We start from the raw sequence: 16,844 nt of genomic DNA, 5'->3' as shown, positions 1-16,844 counted from the left end.
AATGAAACTCGGATTAGATCTGTCTGATATATTAAGGCCACACCTCTACCACCTATTTTACCATTACAATATGTGTGTGTGTGTGTCCTGATCTCTCATGAATGATGCAGTGATCTGAGGTTTTGACTCCAAGACATACATTTTCAGCACATCTTGAGTAACATCTGGCAGTTTCATTAGGTCATACAGCATTTGATTTTGGACTAAGAGGAAATACGCAATCACAATCTTAATCTGAATCTTTCAGGTTACTGAATCATTTCTCCTCAAACACATCATTCGTTATAGTTATGTTCTACATTTTAGATTAAATAGAAGACCTTTTTCACCAAACAAGAGAGCATTTTTCAACAAAATCAGAGCAAAGCCAAATGAGATTTCACATTTACAAATGAGAATAGTGCTACTGTACCATTTCGATAGAGTAAATGCATTTATAGATAAACATGAGCTATTTTTTTTTTAGATTGTGCTTCTGCTGTTTGGATTACATTTATATTTTAATGTTTCTCATTTGATAGGTAAAACAAGCAGTATTAGTTTATATTTTGCTAGTGCAGTTCGGCGTGTGATGAGAGAGACGCAATGCATAAACAGGTGCGCACAATTCTGTTCTCACAGCTTTAAACTGATTTCTTCAGCTCTTCACACCCTGTGAATACACTGTAATACCATTTGCAAACCATAAACACTAACACTCTGATTTTGATTATGCATTTAACTTAGGTGATGATACATTTACATTTAATAATTGAGCAGACACTTTTATTCAAAGCTTTGCATCATTTTTTTTTGTTTGTTTTTTTTGAGTTATGACAACTTTGAGTGAATTTACATTCAACCAACAAGCTACATTGAGTTAGAGGAACTTAATAATTTGTAGCATAAACACAAATTTTTAAGTTGATTACTCAAAAAAAAAAAAGTTGCTCCAACTGCCAGAGTTGTAGCCCTGGAACCAATTCATCTTCTCTATTTCAGTTCAAATCAACAGCAATCATAGCACATGCTAACATAACTTATTTAACATGTATATTGAATGAACAAGTAAGATATTACTTGTCACTGGCATTAGCGCAGTCATTGCTTATAGAGTCAGAAGTGTTTATCTTCATGTATCTACTCTTCAGCACAATGGTAACCACAAAAACTTCAACATTACAGAAATGTCAAACATAACAGCATTAAACACTAACAGGTCTTTCCCTTCACTAAAAACATGCATGCTGGGAATTATAAAATCCACTGCCTAATTTCCAAAGTTGTCAAGACAATTTCATTAAGTTACTACAACCTAATTTTTTTTAAAAAGACAATTAACGCAGAAATTTGAGTTTAAATTACAGACAATATTAAGTTGATGTAATGATCAACATTATGTCAAGAGAACTCTATAAAATAATGTTTGCAGCTTAAAAGGTTTAATTAAAACAATAAATTAGAATTTTTAACTTGCAACCATGCACTTATTTAAGTTGTGGTAACAGGTCTCCTGAATTACTTTTTAAAGTGTGTGAAAGTGAATTTGTGCCTCTTTGGGATAGCACCACAAGGCGCCGTTCACTTACGGAATGCAAGCTTCTGGAGGGCACATAGGTCTGAAGTAGTGAGTTTAGGTATAGTGGTGCAGAGCCAGTGGTTGTTCTGTAGGCCAATTGAATTTGATGCAAGTTCCAATTGGCAACCAGTGCAATTTTATGAGGAGAGGTGTGACGTGCCCTCTCTTCGGCTCGTCAAAGACCACTCTCGTTGCTGCATTCTGGATCAGTTGCAGAGATTTGACAGTGCATGCTGGAAAGCCTGCCAAGAGAGCATTACAATAGTCTAGTCTGGATAGAACAAGACCTCCCAGCAAGCAATTAGCCTGTCATTTCACAGTCTCGGTTAACTAGACCTGATATAGTCTGGCCATGAGTAACACACTTCTAGCCAAAATAACCTTGAATTTGGTTTCATGTCGTTTTTGCCAAAATAACTTGATATGATATTCCGTCATGTAAGCAAAGTCAACAGTGATTACAAATTATTTTTATTTCTTTTGACATGTTCTAATTGATGACTAGTCTATTGTTGGACTCTGGTTGGACATCTATTCAATTTTCACTGACAGCCCAAATTTTGCCTTCTTTTAGCCTAGACGTCAGAGCTATATTTGGACAGGTATTAGATGTCTTTTAAATGAAAATTTGCTTGCTGGGCTTGGACAAGGAGCAGTTTATATGGAAAATGAAGATGAAGTGTGCTTAAACATCATACAGTCATATGGTGGGGTACAAAAATATAATTTGCACAAGTAAATCTGTGATATTGATCATGTGACTCTTTGTACAGTCAGTCAGATGTTCTTTGGATCATCATAAGCCATGCTGGAGGACACGATCATCATATAATTTGTAATGGAGAATGTGTATATAATTAAAAGATGCAAAATAGAAGCATTTTCACTGGTCTCAGATTTTTATTTTATCAATATAGTAAGCAACTGTATGTGATTTGACACATCAGAATACTCAGAAATCAGAATACTCAGAACTGTTTTATTATGTAAATAGTGAATAGTGATGGTTAGTGGAAAAGTGATTGCTATTTTTTGTCACACCTTGAGAGATTCTGGGATAGAAGAATCACAATAGAAACTCTCATGGGATACTTCTTATATTCTTTTCTCTTCTTTTTCTTTCTTTATTGCTTGCTTTCTCTTACGTATACCTCAGCGATGGAGCCTTTACTCTGGTTTCTGGGTTTTCTGCATGGTTTCTAGGTGCGAAATGATCCCTTTAGAAAAGCTTCTCAATCTAAGAGCTCTTTCCCTTTACGTTCACACTTCCAGCAGAACAAAACAGATCTCAACGAGGCTGTTCACACCTGCTGCTTTAAGTATATAGGAATCAGGATGGCAAAGTTTTCGCTTGAACTTTTAAAAACTCAATGTGAATAAGATGGAAGTATGGCATAGGATGTATTCTTTGATGAGATGTATTTTAGTTTGACAGCAGAGAATTGAAATAAATACTGTATTTTCCTGATTTCTTGCTAGTGAGAAACCATCGATCTCTTGTTTTAACAGACATGAAATATGCAATATTTTAATAAAATATGGTATATATGTGATATGCACTGTATCCATAGTTGGTTTTCATGGAAAGTAACTACACCATATATTCACAGCTCTTTAAAGTATATGAAAATTGCATTTGTGTACAGGAACTCAAGCTCATTTACTGTAAACCACTACAGAGTTATCAGCATTCCTGACTTCCTTCTCTGCTTCTTATAATCTATGTCTTCTGCACATTTTTTTTTGGATCAACTCCAAGACGCCTGAGGGGTCTGGTGTGTGTGTGCGTGTGTGAAACTGTGTGGGTGTGTTTGAAGGCAGAAGGCAGACCGCAGAGCACGCACCCTCTGACACAATGCCAGATACCTTCAGGTCTTAACAAAACTCAGATTAATTGAATCACATAAATGCAAACATATCTTCTGTTTATTTATGCATAAGGATAAAATGCAAAGACTGAAAATATTGTGTATAAAAAATAATCAGTGTAGAAAAATCTTTATCCCCATTAAAAAAATCATTATTCCCATTAAGACAAAGTCAAAAGGCATTTGTATTAACCAAAACGCAACATGGAATACAAATGTTTAAGATTTTAAAAGGTGCATATGCAGTTCTTTATCTGTTTGCATCAGCTCCCGTCTGAGACAGAGATGCATATTTGACATCATTCTGACGTGGCAGAATTTAATCTGCAAATCATACATTTAGACTTTGTAGTAAATGTTTTGAGGGAAAAAATATTTCATTTGCAACTTGCATTAGAATTAATGATCAAGAATTAAGCATGATACACATACCTATTATCATAATTGTTTTGGGAAAGCGTGATATGTAATGAGAAAGTAATTAAATGCAAGTAAATAATTGTGACTTTTTTGTTTTCCTAATTATAAATTATAAAATAAAGCAAAATGAAGCCAAAATGCAGCCAAAACCTCCTTTTTCATTCTATTAGAGGTTGAGAGAATGACACAACCTTTAATTTGCATGTTAAAACCTTGTTCTTTCACCTTTGCCTTTTGGTTTCTGATCCCAAATAAGATGCATTTCACACCTGTGGCTGCAGACTCTCAGTCTTTTATATTAGGTGTTAATGAGTTAGACCCCCCCCCACACACACACACACACACACACACTCAAAACGCACTCACACGCATGCTGAAGTTTCTCTCCAGCACTGAGAGAGTTAAGGAAGGATACACCTGTCCTATCACACACCTGTCTCAGGCTGGCAGCCAATCAGAGCAAAGAAGGCAACCTTCTAGGTGGATAAATAGTGAGACGATGTGGATACAAATCAAACCACTTCATTTATCAGGATATAAACACACAGACACACATCCAACCAGAGATTCAAACACATCTGGGAGAAGATACAAGATAACAAACTAAGGATTTTATAACTACTGTCTGTCAGAGGAGTCATGACCAAGGAGATTGAGTAAGTGCCATTTTATTTTACATTTCTTTCCTTTAGATTTTACAATGGTCTAAGGCTTCTTTTTGCTTGGCTGTGTTGAACACAAATACCATTGTGTTACTAAACATTAATTGCTATAATGTTTATCCTAAAAGAAATGTGTTTTTTTTCTTTTTAGATAAAGGGTTTACCTTTATTATTATTAAAAAATATATATTATATATTTAATCGGCCACTATCTAGACATTCTCAAATGAGCTGGACTAACAAATGCATTTTGTTTCATATGATTCATCTGATTTTTTTGCGAGGTGTGCAATAGTTTGCAGTTTCACCGCTCTGAGCTGTCTCTTCCTCTTGAGTAATGTCTTTCTCCTCGTCTCCCACTCTCCCTCTGTTCACGTGTAAACGGGCCCCCACATGAATGAGTACATGCAGATAATTTCTGCTGAAAATTGACACCGGGACCTAAACATGCACTCTCTGTCTCTTTACGCTCACAGACAGCCTGGTGTAACTGTCCTAAGGGCCTGAGTGCACAAAAACAGAAATACATCGGTCTTGCACTAATGTGTCAGAGGTTGGGGTCTATGTCAACATGCTGGTGCCTAGAATTAGTAAATATGGGTATTTCATTGGGATTTTTCTTCATCTGGAATTTTTTTTTTTTTTAAGAAATGAAGAAAAAATGCTCATTCATTAAGTGTGAGCACAGGTGCCTAAACAGCTCTGTTTGCATTTCAGCTTATACCACAGCAGACCACCTCATTGCTAGTAGTTCAGGAAAGTCCCAAAACAAATCCAACTGTTTGTCTTTAAATCCTTGTCTTTTGTTTGTGGTGCTTGTGTTAAGTTAAAATCAAGTTCCTTCACTTAGGCTTTGCTTCTGACCGTTGATCCGTTACAAGAGTTTCTTCCCTTTAGAGTATAAACAAGAAGAGAAAGTCAGTTTGCCAATGTTTTTCTTCATATTTTTGCTTAAAATGATGTGATTGTAGAGGTTTTCCTGAGCATTATATAGGTTTGAAGTCTGAAGGCTAGATGAAGAGCATCTTGTATCTTTACTTCATTCTATGTTTTTGTCACTGAGCATCAGCCAGAGGCACATTTTTGTGGCCTTTGAGCTGTTAATTAAATCATTTTGTTATACTTCATACTATGCAAAATTACATGTTGCAGTTCTTGGGAATGCTTGATGTTTTATCTATGCTAATATCTCCTTCGTCTTTCCCCTAGGGCTCTCATGGTACAACAGAACGAGAGTTTCAGCTACTTACGCTATCCAGACAATTACATGATGGAATCTTGGTCTTACGAGGACGACAAGACCAAACCCAGACTGTCTTCGGATGAAGACCTCGCTATAGAACTCTTCTATGATCCCTGCAAGGTAATTATTGTTTTATTATAATGTCTTATCACTATTCAATTTGTATTATATACAAAAATAATAGTATACATTTTATTTTTAAGCCCTCAAAAGAGCCGATGATGACATGTACCCGTGGTAGCAGCATGTACAAATCCAGAGAGGAGAGGTAAGTTTGACCATATCATTTTATTAATCAAAATGCTTTCAATACTAAGTATATAGTATATACTGTCAGTATATAGTATCAGACGGAAGGCAAGATGAACAGTAAGTCATCCAGATGGAAATGTCACATTTTCTCCATCCAGTATATTGCTAGGTTGAGTAATTTAGCCAAAGATTATCTGAGGTCAGAGCTGGTTCAGCTGTTAATCCTCTTCTTTAACCCATCCCAAAAACGACTGAGTCACTACACAGCACCCTTTTGTGCAAGTGAAAAATAGCTGCCTATAGAGCTTGTTGGTCTCCCCGATGTCAAACCCTGCCGAGAAACTCAAACAGAGAAAGAAAAAAAATCAGCGTTAGGTAGCAAACAGCTCCCGCCCAGAGTGTTTGGCTTTGCTTTTCATGCCAAGCTCCATAAACAATGCAGAGATTGAGCAAAGCTTTTATTGACTTTAACACTTTTTTTGTCATCATTGTTTAGATAGGTAACAGATGCCCTTATGTGAATAGCATTAAGGATTGAGTTGCATAAAAAAAGTCATAATCTGCAACTAGAAGGTTCACAATATGTAATGGCATTTTATCTCTTAGGACACCAAACAGCTCTTCCCCTGAGCTGGCCACACTGGAGAACGCTCAGATCATGAAAATTATTTCTGACAATATTAACTTCAGCCACGTAAAGCAACCATTACCAGGCTCTGACCCAGTCAACATCAACAGCATCTTGGAGTCCCTCCTTCCCCAACCGCCACAGAAATCATGGCCATCTCACCAAAACTTTCTGGAGGTCACCCCTGAGGTTTGTAAAGCATTTTAAATAAATTATATATATATATATATATAAATTGTTGTTGTTTCTGAGCCATTACAACAAATCTTAAAAAATATGCCATGAATGCCTGAAACATGTGCTTTGTCGTCTGTCATTACCATCAATTTATGACACGTCTGTTTGTTTTCTTCAAAAAACAGCCTCTTGGCAACAGCAATGCGTTTGTGGGACAGACAAGCCCTGTATACTCCTACCCCAACTCTTCTCCAGAGAGATACAGGTGAGACAAGCTTCTTAACCGCCCGAGCCTTTACAAATCAGTCATGCTTTTTTTCTCTCTCGTTCTTTTGCCTCTATAAAAAAATAACTGTCGTTTGGTGACTTTATACAAGCTATAAAAAGCATAGTATGTAAAAGACTGAGCAATGCTGTTGCATCAAAAATGTATTCATTTGACTGTTTTTCACAGGAATGACTTCCAATTCGTTCTTGGCGCCCCACAAGCTTCCCAGCACAAGACAACAGAAATACCCATGGTGTACCTCAACAAGGGGCAGTTTTACCCCATCACGCTGCAGGGAGTGGACAGCACTGCTGGGGTTTCATGCAGCAAAGTAAAAGTAAGTTATACTTTCATAAACACACATTGGGAGTTTCTAAAATATAACATTTGTTGGAAATGAAGGTCAGAATTCATTTTTTTCCCCAAGTAGTCTGCTCCAAAGAGAAAGAGTTAGTAGTTCGTTTTAGCATCTTTTGAAGTACAGTATTTTGACATTTTGTGTCTTAGTAACCATGACACGCAACAGCAAAGAAGATTCAGGGCAAGTTTTATTAACTCTGTAGGCCAAACTCATATGCCTTTGACTCAGGTGACGGAGAAGAGTTGTGATGGATTGGCTCTTTTGTTTAAAGCATACACTGCTATGGTCAGTGACAAAGCAGAGAGAAAGGGGTATTAGTGTGCTGACATCGCTTGGTAAACTGCAAAAAGCCAAGCATTTGTCCTACAGGGAGTCACCACTCTCTAAAAACCACAAAGTAACAGGTTCTAATAATGCTTTATTTTTCTTCCTTTATCTCTTTCAGACGGTGATCATGGCTGTGTTTGAGAATGACAAGAGTCCTGAGATGCAGCTGAAGTACTGGAACCACTGGCACGCTCGACAGCCTACCGTCAAACAGAGAGTCATTGATATCGGTGCGTACTATCACTCTACCTAAAGAACACTGCACAAAAAAAAAAAAAAAAAAAAAAAATATATATATATATATATATATCAGGCAAAATATCTAAAATATCCTGAAAGATACATTTATTTAAAGATTTTCAAAGATATGTTGAATTACAATATTGTTACTTACCACATTGGCTACATTTTATTATATATAAGGAACCTTTTTAAACATTTATATTTATATATATATATATATATATATATATATATATATAATTTTATTCGTTTTATTTGGAAAACAAGACACTACTAATTAAGAAAATGAAAATGTTTTTATCAAAAATTGGTAATTATGGCCACACCCACCATTAGCTTTCAAATCAGATGTCATTTAAGGTGGAAGGTTTTGATTGATGTGTTTAATTTCATACAATTTATATTAATAAATTCTTCTATATTGACTGTCAGCTGACTACAAGGAAGTTTTCAGCGGAGTGAGTAACTTGGAAGAGGTTGCTTTCAACGCACTGTCCTTTATCTGGAACACCAATGAAGAAGCAAAGGTACAGCCACATACACGCACAGATCCACCTGTCACTTGTTTTTGTTGAGTGATGGGTTGAAAGGAGGATCATTTAGAGGAGTGTCAGAGAGTGGTATCTACGGTATGCAGCCTCCTTAGGCACCTGTCATCATAGGGAATAAGAAAGAAAGAAAGAAAGAAAGAGGGAGGGAAGGAAGCAAGCAGGGAAGAAGAGAAAGAGAAATAGGGCACATTTCAGCATGCCCCAAGGGTAGTGATGGGTGGGACAGTGAAACTCACAGCAGGTGGAGCAGAGACAGAAAGTAAGAATACAATCACTGTAATACATTTTTATTGACTTAATAAAATAGAAACTACAGCAATATATTAAAAGTCATATTAAGAGGGGTTTTTTTATCTAATAATTGGAATAAACAATTCTTCTGCCAAATATTATAATTCATTAGTCTGATGTTAGAATGTTTACGGTTGCCCAGCAATGTAACAACAACCTTTTCTTTTATAATCAGAATTTGAGTTCAAATCTTTCAAATGTTAATCTGAAAACTCCATGTACATTTTAAGTGCCAAATTTAAACGAGCTATGAGGAACTAAGAAGATTTTTTTGGATATCGGCACCTGTCCATTAATTTATTCCTTCAGTTTATCCATCATCATATTATTAAGATGATTGTTTTTTATTGTTTTGCCTCCAGTTCTAACATGTCAGATCTCGCCATGTTGTTCTCCATATAGACACTCCTTTTCTTTTGAAATGAATTGGAATTATTGAACAATCATTCTTCCCATATTTGCATATGACGCATCTAATGTGTCTTATCCCTGACCCTTCCTTTTGTCAAAGCATAGGGTTTTTTTTAACAGGCCCGCGCATGAACTAAACTATGCATGATCTTTTACTTTGCTTTTTTTATATTAAATGTACTATTGTGTCATCTTGTTGAGTAACAAATCTAGCTTTCAAAATTTCCAAAGTGCTTTCTTGAGATTTCATGTATCTGATGTGTTTTACAGGTGCACATTGGCATCAATTCTCTGAGCACTGACTTCTCCTCGCAGAAAGGGGTCAAAGGTCTTCCTCTGAATCTTCAGATCGACACCTATGATTTCAGCTCAGGGAACAACCGTCTCATTCACAGAGCTGTTTGTCAGGTCAAGATCTTCTGCGATAAGGTGAGTCAGGCCCAATTAAGTGTAACAATTATTTTTATAAAAATGTATTAAAAAATTTTTAAATATAAAATTATATAAATATACAAATTAAAACATAAATAAAATGTATAACTTTTAAATATATTTATATCTTAATATTATTATATTATATTATCTTTAATATATTTATTTTTATAAATATTTTTATATTTATATTTACTTTAATTATTATATAATATTATTATGTTGTAAGAAGCAAAACCCCAAAAAGAATCTTATAAAAGTGTAAAAAAAAGAGAAAAAAGGCACGATGAAAACTAAAACTTGGATCAGAAAAATTAAGCTTCATTATCAGGGTGTGCATTGGATTTCTGTCGATTGTTTGGCTCATCTTGGACTGCGTCATAAACTCTTAAACAAAACATAGTCCTGACTCATGACCTACTAAGTTGTTTACTCAAAAAAGCAGTATACGTCTGACCTCTGATCATTTACTGGCACATTTTCAATTACGTGATAACTGTTTTCACTGAAGCATAAGAAAAGACACTGAAGTATTTGTGCTTTTTCTTTCAGTCTGTCTATATCTCTCTGGATGTCTCTCACCCTTGCTCTGTCTGGTACCTCTGTCTTCTGATTCCCATTGATCCCTTTTGTTGAGCTGATCAGATAAATGTCAGCAAACTGCCCTATCTCTCTCATCTCCTTAAAGCCCGTTTGTGTGTTCCACGGCAGCCATAGTTATTAGCTGACTGACAGTGTGTGGGGGAAATGCATGATGGGAAAGTCAGATTTGACACACGTTTGACTGGTTTAGCAGCAGTAGGTGAACTAAGTGCATTACTGCATTTCTGTGGTTTTTCTAGCTGGATCAAATGCATATCTACTACACAGCTGGCACCTAAACTAGAAATGAACTCAGAGTTGTTTATAAGAAGGGTTGTAAATAAGGGTTTAAAAATATTTGAATGTTATTTCTTACTGATAATATCGTTTGTAATGTTTTCTTTTATTATTTTCTCTCTTTTTTATTAAAAACCCCAAGCATTTGTGCAGTTACAGTGTTTTAAGAGTTTAAAAACAGTTTTGAATTATTGGTTTTAAGTTTTTGAATGCTCAGATTCTAAATGTTTTATTGCTCTTAAATGCTTGCAGGGAGCTGAGAGGAAGATGAGAGATGAAGAGAGGAAGAGAAGCAAGAGGAGGACCAAGAATGTTTCAGACTCCAGCAACAATGGTGAGTGCCGTCAGTCACATAATTACAGACTAAGACTCTCAGGGAACACCCATTACCACCCTACTAAAATCGTAAAGATAACACAGTAAATATCTTCCATGTTGTGACCAATGATGTGTAAAAGAAGGCTCTTAAACTTAAATTACCTGTGGGCTACTAGCCAAGCGGTGTTTTCCACCAGGGTCTAGTTTTTGTTAATTATAAAACATTTTCAATTATTGCTTTGTGTTATATTAAAACTGTTTTTCTTCTCCTCAGGTTGCAAACAAGCCCTAGTCTCCAGCTCTGTCGGAAGGGATTCTACCTACTTTAAAACTATAGAAGATCACGTCACGCAACCTGTTTTATTCATCCCAGAGATGCACTTCAGCACTATGCAGCGCTGTGGCCTGGTACGTCTGTCTTTCACACATACACACACACACACACACACACATGCTTTTCCCTATATCCTAGGATATGCGGCTTACCGCAACATTGTTGAGTCATGTTCACCAACACCCTGAGGGCTGAGAGTATGGGAGCGAGAAAGGAAAAGTGTGGGAAAAAATGTGGTGGGAAAGAAGTGGGCTTGGAAAAGAAAGAGAGAAAGTGATCTCGAGATCAGACATGCTAACTGGTGCGCTCCAGAGTTTACATGACAGCGAGCGAAACTCACCTGAGATGGGGACGGCCATGCTGACTGACACAGGGATTAACCTGTAGGAGCTCAAACACACTTCTTCTGAGGGTGTTGAAGAGATGCTTTTCAGTTTTGTTTACACAGGCTAAGAGAGGAGGGATGGAGACTGTTCCGACAGGCCTTTTTCCCACAGTCCAGATTTCAACATTATTTCATAACACCGGTCGTTTGGCCTTTTTACATGTAGCCAGAGCCCTTATTAATGCCTTTAGCATATTAGCAAAGGATTAGGAAATCATGAGATCACCCTATGTTCTGTTCTGCATTGTCGCAGCTTCAAGATGTCACTGCGATAACATCGCTATCGTTATCATCAGCATGCGAACGCGCAAGAGACAGGAAACGAAGTGACATTTCTTAACACCTTTGATTTTATCTGTTTCTTATTGTCCAGGTGCCCCCTGTTAGCATGGAGGAAATCGATAAGACATCACGGAAGCGTATCAACAGCTACGCAGACGGCGGCGACCAGAGCAGCTCCCCTCCGAGCAAACAAGCCCGCCGAGACGAGCAACAGAGAGGTACGGAAGACTCATTTTAGTAATGCAGTAACCTGGGAACTTAGCAAAACAATCTCAGTCTCACTTTGTTTTGCGATAAAAATCACAGTCCCACAGTGTTTTGAAAGTAGATTCTTTTTTTTTTTTTCTCAGTTCTACTGTACGTCAGACGAGAGACCGAGGAAGTATTTGACGCCCTCATGTTGAACACGCCAACCCTCAAGGGCCTGAGAGAAGCGGTAAGTTTTTCAACATCTTTCCGTTACACATACTTGCGAAGATCTCACTTCGAACCTTGAGAGGAATTGTACCTAAGACATGACTCATGTCCCCTTTCTGCCTTCTCAGATTTCAGAAAAGTACGGTATGCAAGAAGACACCATTGGGAAAATCTTCAAGAAGTGCAAAAGAGGGTGAGTAAGATTTTTCCAAGCTAAGCTAAACGTTTGGGGACTGTTGAAAGCCGTGGCGAAGTCACAAACACAGATTAGAGGGATGTCGAAATGCTCTTTCATAGAGATGAACGGCTGTTAAACCCATTTCTTATAATCTGAGCTCCATCTCAACAAGCTGCCAGGAAGCAAAGTCGACAGACCGGGTTGACAGGACATCTATAGAGTTTGGAATGTGATGATTGCTGCTCCCCTTCGAAAAAGAAGGTGAATTAAAAGCAAAACAAAAGGTGGAAGACAGGATGATTTCAACATAGAGTCATCTGACTATGCTGTATGTTTTTTGTGGTTTATGAAGCTCAGAGAGAAACAGTAGAGATGAGGGCTCTGATAGGATGGCGGCGCTGGCGTCTGGTTGTGTAAGAGACACTACGTGCAACGTAATGGGCCCCATTTATCTCTTTGGTTGGTGATCACCCATGACACCATGTAGATATTTGCGCTTAGCCGTTCACTCATCCATTTCAGAACATGTGTGGGAATAACTCACCTCAGTGCATCATAAAGTATAAGGCATTAAAGTAAAGCATATAATTATATGGCTGTATTTCACACGCCTGCTGGAGCGTTTAAGGAGCGCTTGACCTAGATAGGTCAAAGAAACATGTCCAGGACTTTTTTTAAAGGCATTTTGTCTTAATCAACCTGTAGCCTAGAGCTGTGTAACTTGGAGCTCAACTTTCCTCAGGCCGTTAGCTGATGATATGGCTGAGGGATAGGGACAGGTCGGGCCGCATTCTCACTCGTTCTCTCGCCCCAATCTTCAATCAGACTCCCTCCACCCTCAGGGCTAGAAGAGCTGGCACTACCTCGCTGTTGGTCTGTCATACACCCGCACGTCGTATACATGTTGGCCGGTGGAGACAACTGTTGTGCCAAATAATTGTTTGCGTAAGTCATGAGATAAGGATTTGTGTTTTTAAGGATCTAAATCAGGGTCTGCCCTTAGAGAAGGAATGACGAGCGCTTTAAAAGATTGAACAGGAATGCTTAAGGTTTCTTTCAGCAGTTGGTAGGGCACAGTTCATCTTTACATCAGTCAGTGTCACTCACCCGCTCAACGCAGTCGTAATGACTAAAATAAATAATGTGGAGTGCAAATGTCAATGACTAGGTGTCAGAAATAAAGCGCTTGGCTTTTGTGCCGATGAGAAGCAACTTTAGATATAAAATATGTAGATTGTATGTGTTTGTTTCAAAAAATGCACAATATATGTTGGTACCATATTAATTATCACCCAGTATTAGAGATTTTTTAATGTATTGGTATATAAAATACTAATTCTGCATGCTTGTTTTTAGATTTAGATCATCTTCTTACACTCACTTATATTTTTTAAAAACAATGATAAATGTAATCTTTAGCAAATCTCAAAGGGAAGTTTTCATACTGTACATTATAATGTTGTGATGCCTAATTTCACTTTTTTGTGTTTTAATTTATTAAAATTGATTAGAATTTTAATATCGCCTATATATTGGTTATCAGCACAGCGTGAAAATAATAGGGCAGATTTTTAACAAGAATTTCTAAAACTTATTTTCTCTCTCTTTCTTAATATCCACAGGATTTTTGTGAACATGGATGACAACATCATCGAGCATTACAGCAACCACTCTGCCTTCCTCATTGAGATCACTGAAGTTATGATCAGCCACTTCCAGATCACACTAATGGAGTTATAAAAGGCATCATTGACTAGTGACGCCACACCTGGTGCTGCTGGCAGCTTCTCTCTGCCCTCTCGAACAAAAAGCACAACTGTGAGCCAGATTCTGCTGTGCCAGAACTGTCGCTATGGAAACAAAAGAGCTCACCTGCCAGTTATATCATTTTCAGTTTCAACAGACATATCAATATTGACCAGTGTAAATACAAGTTACCTCTTTTGTACCTTTTTTATTATTTTATCTACAACTATTTTATAACATGAGCAATTATGATCAACAAGGTACATTGTAAATATTAATTGTAAATAGACATAATTATCATAATGTTGTGTGTTGACATGATTTTTAAAAAGATATATGTTATTATTTCAATGATAAACTTGCCTTTTTAACGCTGCCTCTTTGCTGCTTATGATAGGCCCATCATTTCTAGGAAAGGATGCGAGGCGTTTGTATCGCTTTATGGTTTGCATGTTTATTAATCTTGCCGCGTGTTACTTAAGCATACTTCCAGTCAGGGTGCTGTAACTGTCAGCCTTTTAGTTTCACATCTGATACGCTCCACAAACACACATGAGTGTTTTAGACCTTTAAGTCGCACATTTCCCCCTTTTAAAGAGCTGTGTATCTGTCAGTGTTTCGATCATCTTTTTGAAAACTGGCTCCACACATTTCGAATCTTGTGTGGCTGTAATGGTTGTCAGGACAACCGGCCATTTGTCCTCCAACATTTAAACATGAAAGTTCGGATGAACCACTGCAATATCGAACTTGCCCAAATATCAGATTAAATCATGCTGACTTCATTTTGTGCATTTTGCTTCACAAAACTTGTACATTTCAAATGCTTTGTATTGCTGTCAAACAATATTGATATACTAAAGCTGTGTTTCCTTTTTTTACTGCCTTTGCTTTTGTAAGGAAAATAAAAAAAAATCCATAACATATTGACGTGTTTTGTCTTTGAATTTCCTTAAATCATTTACAGCAAATTTCCTACTTCCCACTTCTGAAACTGATTATTAGATTGTAATATTCAAGTGCTTTGTTGTCCAAAAGAACCAGAATCATGGAGGAAACCAGGTTTATGCATATTTATTGAAAAAATCTTATTAAAGCCAAAATTATATTTAGCGTCCCATTCATTGACAACCATTTTAACATTAACTGTGATGTCCAGATAGTCAGCTTGCTGACAATTCTGGAATTTTAGACAAATACAGCTTATTTTTGTTGTGTATAAAACACAATGTGCTTCAAGTAATTATTCATATATGTAAAAATGCACTACTTTAATGACAAGACAAGGCAGATAGTACAAGGAAATACAAGGAAGATAGTAAAGAATACCAGTCACAGCAGCAATCGTTCTCCCCTCCTCCATGTTTAAAGTTTATGGCCCGCCCAATTCAGGAACTTGAGAATCAAAATTATCCCCGAGTTTCCCAGTGGTAACTACGACTTGAGAGGGCGTTCATGTCCAATTTTAACTAAGAAAACATCTTGTGTCACAAATTTCATTTCCCTTCTCAGGCAACTATGGATACATTTGTAATCTGAGACGTTCCCTTTCAAATGGGATCTCACATTGCATCCTAGAATGCTTTGGGAACAAATACCCACTCTGCCATGCTGAGAGGAATGAATGCCCTATCAGCTGTGACTAAGCACCTGACTCCACGGGCTTAACTACAGGAGTCAAAGTTCCCTGTCCTACAGATATGCACCAAAGGGGCTGTCAGTGACGTTATTCCCTAAGGCCACAACCCAAACTACACACCCTGACAAGGAAGGTCCCATCATAAACCCTTCATCACTTCCCTGCAGGGCCATGCGATAAGGCTCAGCCCACAGGCAGAGCTTAAGGTTTGGTATTACAATTCCAATATATTTAAGGGAATATGGCCAAGGATACTAAATATAGATCCTGGCCTGTCACTTCTAGGGGACCTTAAAAAAAAAAAAACAAGTCTACCCCACATAAACCACCAGGAAGGTTAACTCTGCTACTTCAGTGGGAGGAGCCTACAACCCGTCAACAGATTCCCTTGATTCAGCCCTCCATGAGGAGCCCTCCAATGAGAAGGAATTGCTAACAGGCAATAACCATTCACACCAAATTCTAGGAACAGGAATATTGGGGAGCAGAGACTCTGCATAATGATCCTCTAAGCGAGGAGAAAACTCTAAACTCACGACTTGTTGCTAGAGAGCAGAAGCCTCAATATGACGACGCTCAAGAGTGAGGGGAGGCCTAACAACACTCTATCCTACAAACAGTTCACCAAAGAAGCTCAGAGAGCCAACACACTGGTACCACTGAACAAACTGAGCTCTAAAGAATAGAGGCCTCAGCATAACGACTCTCAAAACCGAGAGGAGGCCTAAGTACACTCAGAGTACAGCCCTAACGAGGAGCCTCCAGAGAGCTCGATATTGCTATCAAGGCAGTGCTCTGGGGAGCAGAGGCTTCAGCAGGATGACTCTGTAGAACGGGAGGCCTAGCCATGCTCTACCCTAAAGACAGTTAGCCAAGGACGCTCACAGAGAGCCATACACACTGGCGCCATCTGTCTAGATGGAGCACTAAAGGGTGGAGGTCTCAGCATAATGACTGTTACCTAACTACACCCT

At 37.7% G+C, this 16,844-nt stretch overlaps 1 protein-coding gene across 1 annotated transcript; it reads left to right on the top strand.

The window, feature by feature from the left end:
* Nucleotides 1–440: 440 nt before the first annotated feature.
* grhl3 (grainyhead-like transcription factor 3) lies at nt 441–15,157 on the top strand. The gene is made up of 15 exons (XM_051869313.1): nt 441–4,502; nt 5,718–5,871; nt 5,955–6,019; nt 6,610–6,820; nt 6,994–7,073; nt 7,263–7,413; nt 7,883–7,994; nt 8,440–8,534; nt 9,531–9,689; nt 10,824–10,905; nt 11,164–11,297; nt 11,982–12,108; nt 12,241–12,326; nt 12,436–12,500; nt 14,108–15,157. Exons 1-15 carry the CDS (start codon nt 4,486–4,488, stop codon nt 14,223–14,225), a joined length of 1,656 nt encoding a protein of 551 aa, XP_051725273.1. The 5' UTR covers nt 441–4,485; the 3' UTR covers nt 14,226–15,157.
* Nucleotides 15,158–16,844: the final 1,687 nt, after the last annotated feature.

Source organism: Ctenopharyngodon idella, chromosome 17 (genome assembly GCF_019924925.1).
Source record: "Ctenopharyngodon idella isolate HZGC_01 chromosome 17, HZGC01, whole genome shotgun sequence".
NCBI classification, from domain to species: Eukaryota; Metazoa; Chordata; class Actinopteri; order Cypriniformes; family Xenocyprididae; genus Ctenopharyngodon; species Ctenopharyngodon idella.
This window is presented reverse-complemented; position numbering and strand designations above follow the sequence as displayed.